General features: G+C 37.3%; 1 protein-coding gene across 2 annotated transcripts in view; it reads right to left on the reverse strand.

Moving 5' to 3' along the window:
- Nucleotides 1-4,374: 4,374 nt before the first annotated feature.
- EPYC (epiphycan) overlaps nt 4,375-17,185 on the reverse strand; it is a 42,026-nt gene continuing 29,215 nt past the window's right edge. Inside the window, exons 4-7 of one of the 2 annotated variants that reach the window (XM_010804759.4) lie at nt 10,613-10,771; nt 9,113-9,315; nt 7,598-7,693; nt 4,375-4,941 (exon numbers count right to left, since the gene is read on the reverse strand). In XM_010804759.4, the coding sequence (XP_010803061.1) occupies nt 4,771-4,941; nt 7,598-7,693; nt 9,113-9,315; nt 10,613-10,771 (629 nt within the window). In that variant the 3' untranslated portion in view covers nt 4,375-4,770. 2 annotated transcript variants of the gene reach the window in all.

The following is a 17,185-nucleotide window of genomic DNA, read 5'->3' on the forward strand; positions in this document are numbered from 1 at the left end:
AAGAAAAACTTTTGCTATAAAAAAGATTGTGTTTAATCAGGGATCAATTTTAGATCAGAGCTTTCAATTAAGAATGTGAGGTGTTTAAGGTGGTCATTTAAATAGGATACATTTTAAAGGAATGCCATCATCAGTTCAGTTCACTTCAGTTGCTCAGTCGTGTCCGACTCTTTGCGACCCCATGAACCGCAGCACACCAGGCTTCCCTGTCCATCACCAACTTCTGGAGTCCACCCAAACCCATGTCCATCGAGTCTGTGATGGCATCCAACCATCTCATCCTCTGTCATCCCCTTCTCCTCCTGCCCTCAATCTTTCCCAGCATCAGGGTCTTTTCCAATGAGTCAGCTCTTCACATCAGGTGGTGCGAAAATTGCATGTTTTCAGGGTTATAGTTCTTACTTTGTCCTTATAGAGTTGATGATGAATTACATCTGTAAAGCAGCCTTGTGAGTAGGCAGTCATAATGCCCATGAGAATGTCAACTGACCCCATAGCTTTTGCATAATGATACTCTTTTTATCCCAATATTTCCTTTTCTTTCTTTCTTCCTTCTTTCCAGTCTTTCTTTTTCTTTCTTTCCTTTTCATTCTTTCCTTTTCTTTTCATTCTTTCTTTCTCTCTCTATCTCTCTTCCCTCTTTCTTTCCTTTAACTACAACTTCCTACACCCCACTCATGATTTTGTAGTCATGGTGTGTTGAGAAGACTGTGAGAACAGAGGGGTTTTCTGTGTCATTTGTGGGGAGATCTGAGATCATCAGTAGCTTGTGTGTGCAGGGCATTATGAATTTATGGACCATTTCCTCCATTAAAAAGTGAACGTTATAGTTTATACCATGTTGCTATAAACACTAATATGTTCCAGGCTGGATTCTTTATTGCCTGTTTACTATTATTATTATAATCATGTGTTTTCTTTTTATTGAAAAGCACATGCTAAGTTCCTAAAATGAATAAGTCAGCCCTGCCTGCTGGGAGTCTTTCTTTACCCTCCTGGTCCAAAGCATCTCAGTCCATCTTTCTGCTGAACTTCTGGAGGCTGGGTATCTGGAAGCCTACTCTAGACCCTAGAAGTGTTTACTCAAATGTGACTCAAAGGCCTTTGACCATTTGGAAGTCACTGTGGCATACAAAAAGATAACACTGAGCTTGACACCTATGTTAGTCTGTTTGGGCTACCATAATACCATAGACTGAGTGGCTTAAATAAAACAATTTTATTTCTCCTAGTTTTGGAGGATAGCATATCCAAGATCAAGGTGTCAGCTGATTTTATTCCTAGTGAGAGCTTACTTCCTGGATTGTAGATGGACAACTTTTCGTTATGTCATCACATGGCTTTTCTTTTCTTTTTTTTAATTAATTAATTTATTTTAATTGTAGGCTAATTACAATATTGTGGTTTCTGCCAAACATCGATATGGATCTGCCACGGGTGTACGTGTTCCCCATTCAGAACCCCCCTCCCACCTCCCTCCCCATCCCATCCCCCAGGTTCATCCCAGTGCACCAGCCGTGAGCACCCTGTCTCATGCATCAAACCTGGACCTGTGATCCACTCCACATATGATAATATACATGTTTCAACGCTACCCTCTCAAATCATCCCACCCTTGCCTTCTCCCACAGAGTCCAAAAAAACTGTTCTTTACATCTGTGTCTTTTTTGCTGTCTCATATATAGGGTCATTGTTACCCTCTTTCTAAATTCCATATTCATGCGTTAGTATACTATATTGGTATTTTTCTTTCTTACTTCACTCGTATAATAGGCTCCAGTTTCATCCACCTCATTAGAACTGATTTAAATGCATTCTTTTTAATGGCTGAGTAGTATTCTATTGTGTATACGTATCACAGCTTTCTCATTCATTCATCTGCTGATGGACATCTAGGTTGCTTCCATGTCCTGGCTATTGTAAACAGTGCTGCGATGAACATTGCGGTACATGTGTCTCTTTCAATTCTGGTTTCCTCGGTGTGTATGCCCAGCAGAGGAATTTCTGGGTCATATGGCAGTTCTATTTCCAGTTTTTAAAGGAATCTCCACACTATTCTTCATAGTGGCTGTACTAGTTTGTATTCCCACCAACACTGTAAGAGGCTTCCTTTTTCTCCACACCCTCTCCAGCATTTATTGTTTGTAGACATTTTGATAGCAGCCATTCTGACTGGTGTGAGATGGTACCTCATTGTGGTTTTGATTTGCATTTTTCTGATAATGAGCGATGTTGAGCATCTTTTCATGTGTTTGTTAGCCATCTGTATGTCTTCTTTGGAGAAATGTCTGTTTAGTTCTTGGCCCATTTTTTGATTGGGTTTATTTTTCTGGAGTTGAGCTGCAGGAGCTGCTTGTATAGTTTTGAGATTAATTCTTTGTCAGTTGCTTCGTTTGCTATTGTTTCTCCCATTCTGAAGGCTGTCTTTTCACCTTGCCTATAGTTTCATTCGTTGTGCAAAATCTTTTAATTGGGTCCCACATGTTTATTCTTGCTTTTATTTCCATTACTCTGGGAGGTGGGTCATAGAGGATCCTGCTGTGATTTATGTCAAAGAGTGTTTTGCTTATGTGTCCCTCTAGGAGTTTTATAGTTTCTGGTCTTACATTTAGATCTTTAATCCATTTTGAGTTTATTTTTGTGTATGGTGTTAGAAAGTGTTCTAGTTTCATTCTTTTACAAGTGGTTGACCAGTTTTCCCAGCACCACTGGTTAAAGAGACTGTCTTTTCTCCATTGTATATTCTTGCCTCCTTTGTCAAAGATAAAGTGTCCATAGGTGTGTGGATTTATCTCTGGGCTTTCTATTTTGTTCCGTTGATTTATATTTCTGTCTTTGTGCCCATACTGTCTTGATGACTGTAGCTTTGTAGTATAGTCTGAAGTCAAGCAGGTTGATTCCTCCAGTTCCATTCTTCTTTCTCAAGACTGCTTTGGCTATTCGAGGTTTTTCGTATTTCCATACAAATAGTGAAATTACTTGTATTAGTTCTCTGAAAAATACCGTTGGTAGCTTGATAGGGATTACATTGAATCTATAGATTGCTTTGGGTAGTATACTCATTTTCACTATATTGATTCTTCCGACCCATGAACACTGTATATTTCTCTATCTGTGTGTGTCATCTTTGATTTCTTTATGGCTTTTCTTTAGTATAGGTACACACACACACACATACACACACACAGAGTAGTCTCCTTTTTTTCCTTTTCTTATAAGGCCACTAATCCCATCATGAGGCCCCTACGTCATGACTCATCTAACCGTTATTAAACTCCCAAAGGCCCCATTTCCAAACACCATCACAATGAGGAGGGGGTTATTTAGAACTTCAATACACAAATTTTGGGGGTAAACATTCAGCTCATAACAACTTCTCTGTCCAGTCCATACACCATTTTCTTGTATTACAATACAGGGAAAAGACACATCCATTGGTATATGAGATAGGACAGTGAGGTGAAGTGTAGAATAGGCGTTTGGGATCAGCCCTTAACCAGGGGCAAGTTGTTTAAGCTCTCTGATCTGTGACTGGAATAGTCATTACTATCTTCAACTCCTAGGATGTTGTGAATTAATACATGCAGAAAACCTTAGTAGATGCCTAGTACATCTTTTGTGTTCAAGAATTGGTTCCTGTTGTAACAATATACATCCTTGTAGTAAGCTGATATCTGTTTTTCAAAATCAGTAGAGCTGTGTGTGCTAATATGGTAGATGTGGTAAGAGTGATCAAGGAGTAGTTTTAAGTGAAACAAGCAAAATAGTGATTATCTATTGTGTTTAAAAATCCATGTTTACATGTACTGACACATACATAATAGTGATATATTTATATAGAGAGATATATTTATATATTTATATATAAGTCATATATCCATATGTATTTTTGTAAAAGAGGAGCAGTTATTTTATGTGCAAGTTTTTGCTTCTTATGGAAAACTTGATAAAATAATGAAAGAAACCATTGACTATTTCCAAGGAGTGGAACTTAGGGTTTGCTGCAGGAAACAAACTCACCTTTCAGTGTATACTCTTTTGTTATCTTTCAGTTTTTTGTACTATTATCACACATTTCAGAAAGTTCAACTTTCTTTCTAGAAGGTACTCCTTAACTTCTTCCCTACTGTCATTTTCATATTATTGTTTATATTTTCCATTTTCTACGTTTTATTTTTTCCACAGGCACAGAAATATTACCAATTAACTAATAATTTAGGAAAGGTCTAAAAATGAGTTGGCAGGGCTTTAAGATGATAAAATATGTATGTTGTGATTATAATGAATATTTTCCACAAGGCCCTTATCATTTTCAAATATTTTTATTCTTTTCTTCATTTTCTTTAATGAATTTGAAAATAAAAACATGCTTTAGTTAAAAAAAGGAAAAGTTTAATTAAAACATTAAAATCTTGGCAATATACCTACACTATTAATTTTTAGTTTTTAGTATATGATTAATTTAAAGTTATATAGGATATGAATTCCTAAAACTTGAAAATTACATGTGATTTATAAGAATATCTATGAAATATTTTCTCTTAGTCTTCTATTTCTGTACATTTTTTGGTTTATTTCTGATTAATCTGGTGTTTTCTTAGACTACTACATTGCTATCATATATTAAAAATTTTAGCTGTATTTTATGTACTTATATCATCTTCCAGAATGTATTTTGAAAGTATCATGCCGAGTTTTCTTTTTGAAGAGAGCAGGAAGAATCATTTTGTTATAGGAGGGAGGCATCATAATGCTAACCATTATCTGAAATCAGACGAGACTCCCAATAGGCAAACGAGGTAGGCACATATAGGCTTGGGGAGTTTTGCTGAGATTGATAGGGTTTCCATCCAGTCGAATATCCTCTAGTGCCTTACGAATATAAGTCAAATTTTTAACATTGCAGAAGGTATCTTCATGCATCTCCATAATGTTGTTATTCTAAAAAAGATTAAGATAAGTTATTAGATGAGTTATCACATATTCCTAGTATTGATGAATAATATAGTCAATTTTGCTTCACCCCTGTTTTTACACCTTCATTCCTTCTCTCATCCAGAAATGCACATTATGCAACTGTTATATACATCAACACTTTCTAAAGCAGTGAGGATAAACCAATAAACATAATAGACATATGCTTGCCTTTATGAAGCTTATACTTCAGTAATGGGAATATAAGATAATTAGATGAAAAAACAAATTTAAGGAAAACAAATTATTTCCAAAAATAATCTAACCTAAGAAGAAAGGAAAGTGTCTGTGAAAAATTATCTTAAGAAACAGCAGTGGAGCTGAGAATGGAATGACAAGGAGGCATGGGCATGGGAGAGAGCTGAGGTAAGAATATCCCAGACAGAACACCAAGTTCAAATTCTGAAAAATATGCATGGCAAGTTCAAGAATGAGAAAAAAAAATGTCAAAATGGCTATTGGGTTGAAAGTTTTGTACATGACTGTTAGGGCTAGTTGGTATATAGTGTTGCCCAAGTCTTCTGTTTCTTAGTTGATCTTATGGCTAGTTGCTCTATCCATTATTAAAAGTGGAATATTGAGGACTCTAACTATTATTGTTGAATTGTCTTTTTCTCCCTTCAATTCTAATAGTGAAGTCCTTATAAATTTTGAGGCTTTGTTGTTAGGTACATATGTATTTATAAGCCTTATGTCTTTCTGATAGATTGACTCTCTATTTTACAAAGTGTCCATGAGGGATAATACAGATTTAGTGCCTATGCACTATTCTATTTTCTTTGATAGGTAATACATACACAGTTAATAATTATCATGCCTTATCTTTAAGTCATTATCATGTATCAGTGAATGCAGCACCCAGTTTATAAACTAAAACTGAGATGCAGAGAGGTTTAGATACTTGTTCAATCAGTAAATAGTGTCAAGTAGAATTTCAGCCCAGGGAATCTGCTTTTGCCAGATCTGTCATTCTCATAGTATGTTGGAAAATATTTTTCAAATGAATCACAAAAAGAGATTTTTTATGAGCATTAAAAATAAATATAAAATGAAGACAATGTAAATTAAAAACAGCCTTATACTGGATATTGGTAAGGTGATTGTGAAAGAGAAATATTTTTAAATGTTCACTTGATACTTTCTTAATCCTTAGAATAGGAAATGTAAAGCCAATCCAAAAAAAAAATCTTAGATTGTATATGCAATCACATTATGTTTAAATATAACATCAGAGACCTGGTTACTCTGTGGAGTCAATATCATCAGACATAGTAAGGAAATTTAATTCAGAATTGGAAAAAAAATTTCCAGTTCCTTTTATGGTTTCCTTGAAAATCCTCTTTCCAATCCTAAACCAGGCAAGAAATTCTCATTGACATAGACATTCACCCCCAGAAAAAGAGAAGACCAATAGAGAGCCATCCAGAAACCAGATAAGGACTAGAAAGGATATCACATTAAGGAAGTTAAATAGTCAGAAAAACTCTCAAGAGATAGGTATCCAAGAGCCATAGACAGATACACACAAAAAGGCACCAAAAAGAAGTATGGAAAGATGTAAACAGGAATGGAAGAAAGGACACAGAGGTAAATAATTACAGAATCCACAGAGCAAAAAAAAAAAAAAAAGAATCAGACTTGCTGTCACAGAGCAGAATCACTTCTTGTGATGGTTTATACTTTTCCTCCTAAAAGACTAATATTGCACTATGATATTGTGTCTTTGAGCACATAATGCTTGTGTTCTCTATAGATTTATTCCATAGAACAGATGAAATTATTACAGAAAGTTGATTACAACTGTATACCAAAAGTTACGTCTGAAATAAGAAATAACTTATCTTTCTTTGTTTCAACAGCCAAAAGTGTTTTTTTATTGATCATATTGTAATATACTTCAATGGAATATATTTGGTTGGCCAAAGTTTGTTCGGGTTTTTCTATAACATCTTATAGGAAAAAAAAAAAAAAAATGAACAAACTTACTGGCCAACCCAATATTTAGAAAATATCAGATCGTAACATTTTGAAAATGTGTTTTCACTCATTACTTCAAAGATAAAATGTAGCTTAAAGGAATTTAAAATAACGCAAGCTTTCAAATATGTTGGTTTAGAAAAAACTGCATTTTCTTAATCCAGAGAGATGAAAGTCCATCATCTCTCAGCAGATAGGAATGTCCTAGGATTGAATTTAACTCAGTTCATGGAACCTAAAATCAAGAGCTAAAACTGACATTTTTTTCCTCTGAAAGCTGGAAATCAAATTAAATTTTTCTTTCTCTCTTACTCTCTTTCATTTCTAGTCTTCACACATTTCTTCAGCAGATGAAGCTCTTATTTTCTAAAAAAAGAAGATTTGTGTGCCAAAAAGATGCATTATGACTTGGCAAAAAATGAAAATAAAGACTAAAGTTATCAGAAATAAATCAGTATAGATAGAGTCATGAATATGCAAACACCTTGTACTCAGAGTGAGAGAGAGAATAAATGAGAGAAGAAAAAAAAAAACCTGTCACAGTGTATTAACATGCCATTATACACAGCTTTTGTATCGTGGCTTCCTCCCGTCTGCATCTGTTTTCCATGGATGTGTTGGACATAACTTAGTAGGAGAAGCCTACCTGGAGGTGAAGGGCTCGCAGATTTTCTGGGAGTGGTAGAGGGATGTGGTCCAAGTTGTTATCCGTGAGGTAGAGATGATGGAGATCATACATATCCTGTAAACATTCCAAATGTAGGGCCTTAATAGAAATTAGTGGGCCACAGTCACACGGTTCATCCCCTGCCCATGAAACTATTTGTAAAATAACACATGCCTGTTCAGGTCTCCTTTTCTAAGTGAGTGAGTGAGTGAAGTTGCTCAGTTGTGTCCGACTCTTTGTGACCCCGTTGACTGTAGCCTACCAGGCTCCTCCGTCCATGGGATTTCCCAGGCAAGAGTACTGGTATGGGGTGCCATGTTTTCTAAAGTTGAGGCAAATTAGTTTCCTGTGTTCCTGGACTATTCAATTGAGTTCTGCAAGAATTGATAGCAAGCAAATATCTCTCGATGTAAACGAAACATCTTTCTTAGTCTCTGGAAGAACCTACTTTGTCCGCTCTAACTTTCTCAGTTTAAGCAAGGCATTGATTTCCCACACAGAGATTCTGCAGTAAAATTTTGAGGATTATGGTGAGAAATAACAAGAATTTCCTTCACGTTACAGGAATGGGGAAATGAGAAATTCTCCCTGAGAAAATCCTACCGCCTCCCACGCAAGTAGCAAGAGGGCAGACTAACAAGACAGAATATACCTTTAGATACAACCAGGTCTACTCCAACCAAATGTCACAGGACAAAGTGTGACTCACTGTCACCCATGCCAATAGACCCTGAGTGAGGGGACTAGATTTGATCTTTGCCAGGCTCTGGTGAGGTGTCCTAACTCCCTTGCCCGCCACAGTGGTGTCACAGGAGCACAGGTGGAGATACAGGCTTTCTACCATTGCCCAGGGCTAGCGAATCCACACAACCCCTTGTAGCCTCCATGGAAGTTGTGAGATGTCCCTTCAAACAATAGCTTAAATTTATTTGTTCAACACATATTTAGAGAAGCAGCTCAAAGGGAGATAAGACTGGATAAGAAGGCCAAACTGGTTACTGTTTTCAGACTCTGTGGTTATGCCAAGCAAAGCCATTCTAACCCCAAACTTGTTTCCTTCACTTAGAAAATAAAATTCATAAGATTAACTGAATCCATCCCCCTTATAGATAATTTAGAAGGCTTCTACCCTCAAACCACCCTCCACACTCTGTGCAAATAACTGTCCTTCCAACCACACAAAGTACTCTCCTTGAGTGGAGCCTTGGTAAATATGCATCATTTGGCTCATAGCATTCTTAGGTGCAACTTAACAGACTGGTGCTCCACCCACTTCTTATTCCAGCTCTGCTTTCTCTTCTTAGTTCTTGAGCAGCCTCAGAATGTACCAGGACACAGTGTTTCCCAAAGGCATGACACATAGTGTTCTAAAGTTTATTTTAGGCATTAAAAGTCTCATCAAATTGAATCCCTTTGTGGAAATAAAAAGACTAGACACTGATTGCAAAGGGAACAGGAAGATTAAAGTATTTCATATTCAAACTTAAAACTCACTTTAAATGCTTCTTGCTTTATTCCTTTCCTTCCAAGTCTATTGTTGCTGATATCAATAAATCTCAAAGTGGTTGGCAATTCTGGGAGCTGCCTAATTTTGTTGTCACGCAGAACAAGCTCTCGGAGTTGAGGCAGCTTTCTGAATGCATCTTCATCAATCTCAGATATTAAGTTTGATGTCAGATCAATCCTTCTTAGATCATCTGGAAAAAAAAAAAACACGAGAGTAGTTGAATATGTTTCACTCACATAAAAATATAAATTTCCCACATATAAACAAATATAAACATGAATTAGAGATAGTTAATGAAACAATTATTTCTAACAACTTTATAAAAATTTAATAGACTACTGCTGCTGCTCAGTCATGTCTGACTCTCTGCGACCCTATGGACTATAGCCCTCTAGGCTCCTCTGTTCATGGGGTTCTCCAGGCAGGAATACTGAAGTGGGTTGCCATTCCCTCCTGCAGGGGATCTTCTTGACCCAGGGACTGAACCCCTGAACCTTATGTCTCCTGCATTGGCAGGCGGATTCCTTACCACTGAACCACCTGGATTTCCTCCAAATACTATTCATATTTATGCACTCCAAAGAAAGTGTAGCCTTAGCAAAGAAATTGACCCATTATATTTCATTATATTTAAAATAATTGATCTTTTTCCTATATTCCTCATAAATTTTGTCTGGATCTTACTATTTAAAATATTTTTTATTTTTTCTCCGTGCTGGCAGATTATTATATTTTCTAACAGTAATAGATACATTAGCATTAAAATACACAGGCATTAAAAAGAAATTTTTAAATGATTAAAACACTTAATGAAGACAAATACCAACTTTTTTCAAAGTTGGCAACAACTTTGGCCAGAATTTAGATTTGCATTCATCAATTATAAAGCAATTGTGCTTTTTTTTTTTAATTGTGCTTCAATGGAAGTCTATTCGAACAACCCAGATCCTACTAAATATATGGTCATGACTTTCTGCTCTTATTGTGATAACATGATAAAGAGTTTTAGCCTATAAAATAGAATTATTTGTGATTTTTGTTTACTTGAAAATAGTGAGAATATCAACAACTATATAGTTTCATGTGCATAAGTCATGTCACTTCAATTGTGTCTGACGCTTTGAGGCCTCATGGACTGGGGATTGTCATTGGGATTCTCCAGGCAAGAATACTGGAGTGGGTTGCCATGGCTTCCTCCAGGGGACCTTCCCTACTTAGGGATCAAACCCGCATTTCTTATGTCTCCTGCATTCGCAGGCAGGTTCTTTACCACTAATGCCACTTGGGAAATCCATATAGTTTCATAACGACCTTTAATGATTCATCATTCTTTCTTATTGTAATTAAAACAAACCTTCAAGCATACAAATAAGTAAAAATTGATTTACAAGACATTTTAATATTCAAGTTTCATTTTTGGTACCAACATTTTATAATGCAAACATTTAGGAAATAAAAGGGAAGGATATTAGTGCCAGCATCCATACTTAGGCTTGCAAAATCATTTTTGTTGATCTTTTTAATTCTGTTAAAACGGGAATAGAAATAAGCTGTGTTCTTGGGCAGCGGAGGAATAGCATCAAGTTCATGGTCATCACAGTATACGGTGGTACTTATACAAGTACACAGAAGGCAGGTTGGAAAGTCTAAAAGAGAGGCAAATAATATATGTAAGCAACAAGCAATTTCTAACAAATAACGGGATTACAAATGTTTATTAAGCAAGATTACAGTCTCATATAGACTATGCTGGCATATTTAATATCTTCTTATGTAGTTTTCTATAAATAAAATACTAAAGTTAAATATAACAACCCAGGTTGCCCTAATAATTAATATAGTCTTTGTAATGTTTTAAAATTTTATTTTAAATTATCTACTGAATATTGCATGATTGTTGCTTTTATATTTATTGAAAATTCTATTTTCAGAAGTAAATATTAAGATTGCAGTTTTTATAAATTTAAAACATCACATATAATATTTTTATCTTTCATTCAGTATTTATACACCCCACTGAAATAAAATCAAGGGAAAGGGTAGGGCAATTATCATTAATATTAATTCACTCAATATGCATTTATTGAATCTATTCTGTGTAAATTGCGCTGTGGTAGCTGTTGGAACAGTGGTAACCACAAAGACACAGTTCTGTTTCATGATCTGCTGTGTAAGACGGATGTTAATCACATAAAATGATGATTGCGGTCAATGTCATGGAATATCATAGAAGCATAAAATAGGAGAATTTGATCCAGTCTGAGGGTCGTGGTTCTTTGAGGAGGTGATGACTGAGTTGAGATCTGCAGGAAGAGCAGGACCTGACTGTTCAGGTGAGCCGAAAGAGTCTGCAGGCCGAGAACGCAGAGCGCACCAGGTCCCTTCACTCTGAGGGGACTGAAAGACGGTCCCTGTAGCGACAGCACAGAAGCTTTGGAATGTGTAGGACACAAAACACACAGGCCTACGGGCTGTGTTACAGGCTTGGTCTCTTGTCCTAAGGATGGGCAGGAGTATCACATGATCAGATTTGCGTGTTAAGATATACCCTGCTTGAAGGTGAACTGGAAGACTGATTGATGGGGTAGGGGGCGGAGTGGGATGGGCATAGGGGTAATGAGTTATCAAGATAAAAGATGGTGCTTGCTTGGCTATGACAATGTGATAGAAAAGGCAACAGACCCCCCCCACTAAAAAATTCAAGTTATATTATATCTCCATTTATTAATCTATTCTCTCTCTCTCTTTCACACACATACACAGAGCTCCCTCCTTCACTCTCTACTTATTGGTCTTATTGATCTTATAGAGGACAGAGGGCTTCTAAGGGAGATAGAGAAGCAATGGTCAGAAGAAAAGAAGGATAATAGATGATCAGTATTATGGAGGCCAAGTGGAGAGATAGTTTGAAGGAACAGGGAATAGAAAATAATCTAAATCAGCTGAGATGTTAGTTAAGGACTGTAAAATCTCTCTTGAAGTAGTTATTGTGGAGGTTAAAGGAGACTTCAGTAAGAGCTGTGGAGTGATAAGGCTGGAAGCCAGATCACAGTCCCTGAAGGAGGATGTAGGAGGTGAGGAAACAGTTATACAACGTGCAGACAATGTTTCTGAGATGTTTGACTGTAAAGAAAAAGGAAAGAGAGATAGTGATAACTATAAGACCTATTTGTAGTGTGTATGATGAGGAAATGGACTAAAGTGGGAGAGATTTGAAAAAAAAATCCAAGGGGAGAGAGATTGAAGATGAAAAGGATCCTGAGAGGGCAGCAGGAAATGGAACTAAGAACACGATGGGAAGCATTTATATCCACGTGAGGGAGCACAGACAGTTCTTCTGTTGTAACAGGAGGAAGGGGAAGAGGCGAGGATGTCTGTAAGTCAATTCAGTTGCTCAGTCATGTCCGACTCTTTGCAACTCCATGGATTGCAGCACTCCAAGCTTCCCTGTCCATTACCAATTCCTGGAGCATGCTCAAACTCTTATCCATCAAGTTGGTGATGCCATCCAACCATCTCATCCTCTGTTGTCCCCTTCTCCTGCCTTCAATCTTTCCCAGGATCAGGCTCTTTTCCAATGGGTCAGTTCTTCCCATGAGGTGGCCAAAGTATTGGAACTTCAACTTCAGCATCAGTCCTTCCAGTGAATATTCAGGACTGATTTCCTTTAGGATGAACTGGTTTGATCTCCTTGCAGTCCAAGGGACTCTCAACAGTCTTCTCCAGCACCACAGTTCAAAAGCATCAATTCTTCAGTGCTCAGCTTTCTTTATGGTCCAGCTCTCACATTCTTACATGACTACTGGAAAAACCATAGCTTTGACTATACAGACCTTTGTCAGCTAAGTAATGTCTCCTTTTTAATATGCTATCTAGGTTTGTCATAACTTTCCTTCCAAGAAGCAAACGTCTTTCAACTTCATGGCTGCAGTCACCATCTGCAGTGATTTTGGAGTCCAAGAAAATAAAGTCGGTCACTGTTTCCATTGTTTCCCCATCTATTTGCCATGAATTGATGGGACCAGGCCATGATCTTAGTTATTTGAATGCTGAGTGTCAAGCCAGCTTTTTCACACACCTCTTTCACTTTCATCAAGAGGCTTTTTAGTTCTTCTTCACTTTCTGCCATAAGGGTGGTGTCATCTGCATATCTGATGTTATTGATATTTCTCCAAGTAATCTTGATTCCAGCTTGTGCTTCATCCAGCCCAGCATTTCTCATGATGTACTCTACATTTAAGTTAAATAAACAGGGTGACACTATACAGCCTTGACGTACTTCTTCCCTACTTGGAACCAGTCTATTGTTCCATGTCCAGTTCTAACTGTTGCTTCTTGACCTGCATGCAGATTTCTAAGGAGGCAGGTAAGGTGGTCTGGTATTCCCATCTCTTTAGGAATTTTCCACAGTTTGTGGTGTCCACACAGTCAAAGCCTTTGGCATAGTCAATAAAGCAGAAGTAGATATTTTTCTGGAACTCTCTTGTTTTTTCAATGATCCAATGGATGTTGGCAATTTGATCTCTGGTTCCTCTGCCTTTTCTAAATCCGGCTTGAACATCTGGAAGTTCTCAGTTCACCTACTGTTGAAGCCTGGCTTGGAGAATTTTGAGCATTACTTTGCTCATGTGTGAGATGAGTGCAATTGTGTGGTAGTTGGAGCACTCTTTGGCATTGCCTATCTTTGGGAGTGGAATGAAAACTGACCTTTTCCAGTCCTGTGGCCACTGCTGAGTTTTCCAAATTTGCTGGATGTAGATGGAAATGTAGGTAAAACATGTATGGCGTGGATATGCTGCTGCTGCTGCTAAGTCACTTCAGTCGTGTCTGACTTTGTGCGACCCCAGAGATGGCAGCCCACCAGGCTCCCCTGTCCCTGGGATTCTCCAAACAAGAACACTGGAGTGGGTTGCCATTTCCTTCTCCAGTGCATGAAAGTGAAAAGTGAAAGTAAAGTCGCTCAGTCATGTCCGACTCTAGCAACCCCATGGACTGCAGCCTACCAGGCTCCTCCGTCCATGGGATTTTCCAGGCAACAGTACTGGAGTGGGGTGCCATTGCCTTCTCCAATGGTATGGATATAGATGTAGGTAAATTATGTGTCTGAAAATAGAAAGACCAAGGAGCCGTTAACCTGAAGACTGTATTTTCTTTGTGTAGGAGGAAGCCAAGCTCTCTGACGAGTTTGAGGAGTTTAGGGAGAAGGAGAGAATGGTTATGAGACATGAGATGGATGGAGAAAGTAAAATAGCCATGAGAGATAGAAGTGATGAAAGACTTTCTTTGAATTGCTTGGTGATCCTCATTTGGCTGAGAGTTTGTTGATTTTAGCATTGGAAGCCTCGTGTCTTGGGATCCCTCACTCCTAGGCAAGTCAGGACCTTTGGTTGCCCTTGTTGAAGGATCCACAATGGTTTGAGATCAAGAATTAGTAATGCACCTACTAAGGTCTTATTGTTGTTGTTGTTTAGTTGTTAAGTGGTGTCCGACTCTTTGCAACTCCATGGACTGTAGCCCACTAGGCTCCAATGTCCATGGAACTTTCTAGGCAAGTATACTGGAGTGGGCTGCCATTTCCTTCTTCCTGACCCAGGGATTGAACCCAAGTCTCCTGCGTTGCAGGCAGATTTTAGTGATTTTAATTATAAAGTTAGGATTCCCAAGAAAACAAGGTCATTAAATAGAAAAAAATCACTTACAACAACTTCAGGAATGAAAGCTATTTTAGGAATGGAAGTTTGGGGAAAAAATTTAAGGGAGAGCTATAAAATATTTAATACTTGCTGCTGCTGCTAAGTCACTTCAGTCGTATCTAACTCTTCACGACCCCATGGACTGTAGCCCACCAGGCTCCTCTGTCCATGGGATTTTCCAGGCAAGAGTACTGCCTGGGCTGCCATTTCCTTCTCCTTAATACTTGCTAATTTCTCCAATTATTATAAATAAATATTTGCTACTCATCACAATGTTTCAAGAAGAAAAGCATTTCATTCTTCTATATATATGACCATGCTAATTTAGCGGTAATTGCTTAGAGTAATTATATATAGTCACAACAGTTGTTTTTAATTCTAGTTTTTTTTCCACTTATAACTCAAGCCTACTCAATGTAGCTTCTAAGTATTCGTTCTAGAAATTGATAGTTATAATAACAAATAATGTTTCAGTTTTTAATGTTTTAAATATTTCCAAACTATTTGACTTAAATAAATTTATGATTTACATTTAAGTTTTAAAGTTTAGAATTTACTTTTGTGCAAAGTAAAATATGAATTAACTTTTTAATTTCGTTACTTAGACTCCTTTAAGAAACAAATATTTTAAGTCATAATTTTTCTTACATTGTTTCAAAATTTACATTATTGAGCCATACATTTTACTAGAGCTTTTCAAAAGATTGGGCATTCTACTCCTCTTAATCTTGGCACATCAGATAATTCCAAATCAGTCAACTTGTGAAAGCTCTGAAACTACTTAAAAGTAAGTAATGTTCTAGAGATATTTAATTTCCCTGTTTTGAGGACTTTCTGCCGGGTGTGCACATTTCCTTCTCATTGTATGTGTCTCTCCCTGGTTCTGTTTTTAGCATGTTCTACCACCCCACAGAAAGTTGACTGTGTGGGAAGAATACAATGTATTCATTAAAGACAGGATTTAGTGGTTTCTGTCTTCATTCCAGCACCATTACGTACCACCTCCATGATCTTGGACCACTTTTGTGGTATTTTGAATTTTAGTTTGCCTATTCATAAAGTGAAAATAGTAATAACTAGCACGTACTTAGTACTACTGTGTCTCTTCAAAGACACAATATAAAACACTTCAGTGACTGGTGTATTGGCAGCATTTCACAAAAGACAACTTTTCATATGACTTCTTAGTGAATAGTGAGACACTCATAGAATCAGAGAGTACATTGGTGATTACCAGGGACTGGGGGGAGGGGGGACTAGTTTCAGGTGTGTAAAATGAATTATGTCCTGGACATCTTACAACATGGTGCCTACAGTTTATGTATCATACACTGAACAATTTGTTGACAGTAAGTAAAAAAAATTCTATCAATAATAATGAGAATCGCTACCATTGATGATGTTAACTGTGGGCCAGGCACTAAATTTATTCAGTTAATCCTTGCAACAACTCTATGAGGTGACATCTGTTACTGATTACCCCATTTTCTAGATGAGGAAACAAAGGCAAAAAAATATTGAATGCTTTGCTCAAGACTGAATATCCAGCAAATCTGAAAGTGGGGATCTGAATGCTCTTTCCTCTCTTTTGTTCTCTCATTGTGTTATGTACTGACTTTTTCTTATATTACCTATAACATCTATTGTCTCTAAGTTGCTTTACATGCCTGTCTCTGTACTAAACAGAAATATCTGTGAAAATAGTAGTCATTTAAAACTGTTTTGTATATCCAGAACTTACAGTACAGAGACATTCAATGTAAGTAAACCTTCACAATGAAAACTATTCATTTTTTTCTGCACCCCCTTCATCAGAGCACACATGTGTGTAAAAGTATTCTAGTGTGAGTCCACTTGAATACCTCCCAAGGTTGACACTGACAAATTCTAACATGAAATATAGACAAACTGTAGACTCACATTTAGCACCAGGAATTCCTTTTATCACCCAAAAGGCCCTGGTTTACATAACTTTCAGGTCCTACAAAGTGGAGTCCAATATTATGGAACCCTGTCTTCTCTTGTCCTTTCTCTGCCCCTGGGACTGAGTGGAAAGGCAGCTTGGTTTCCACTAAGAACACACTCAGGAATCAGAACAACTTTGCTTAACACTCAATGTGTGAAACTCATGTTCAGTGATCTCTGGAGAGTTCCAACCCTTTCTGAGCTAGTTTCCTAGGTAATAATGTAAAAAAATGAATACCAATACCTTCACAGGGAGGTTGTAGTAGTCACATGAGATAATGTGACCTGCTGAGCATTATGGCCCCCAGAAAGTGTGTGCTCAATCAATGGAAAACATTATTACTATCACCACCATCATCCTCACCATCATCACTTATCTCCTTGAAATGCTGGGACTTGGTC

Source organism: Bos taurus, chromosome 5 (assembly GCF_002263795.3).
Source record: "Bos taurus isolate L1 Dominette 01449 registration number 42190680 breed Hereford chromosome 5, ARS-UCD2.0, whole genome shotgun sequence".
In the NCBI taxonomy this organism is placed as follows: domain Eukaryota; kingdom Metazoa; phylum Chordata; class Mammalia; order Artiodactyla; family Bovidae; genus Bos; species Bos taurus.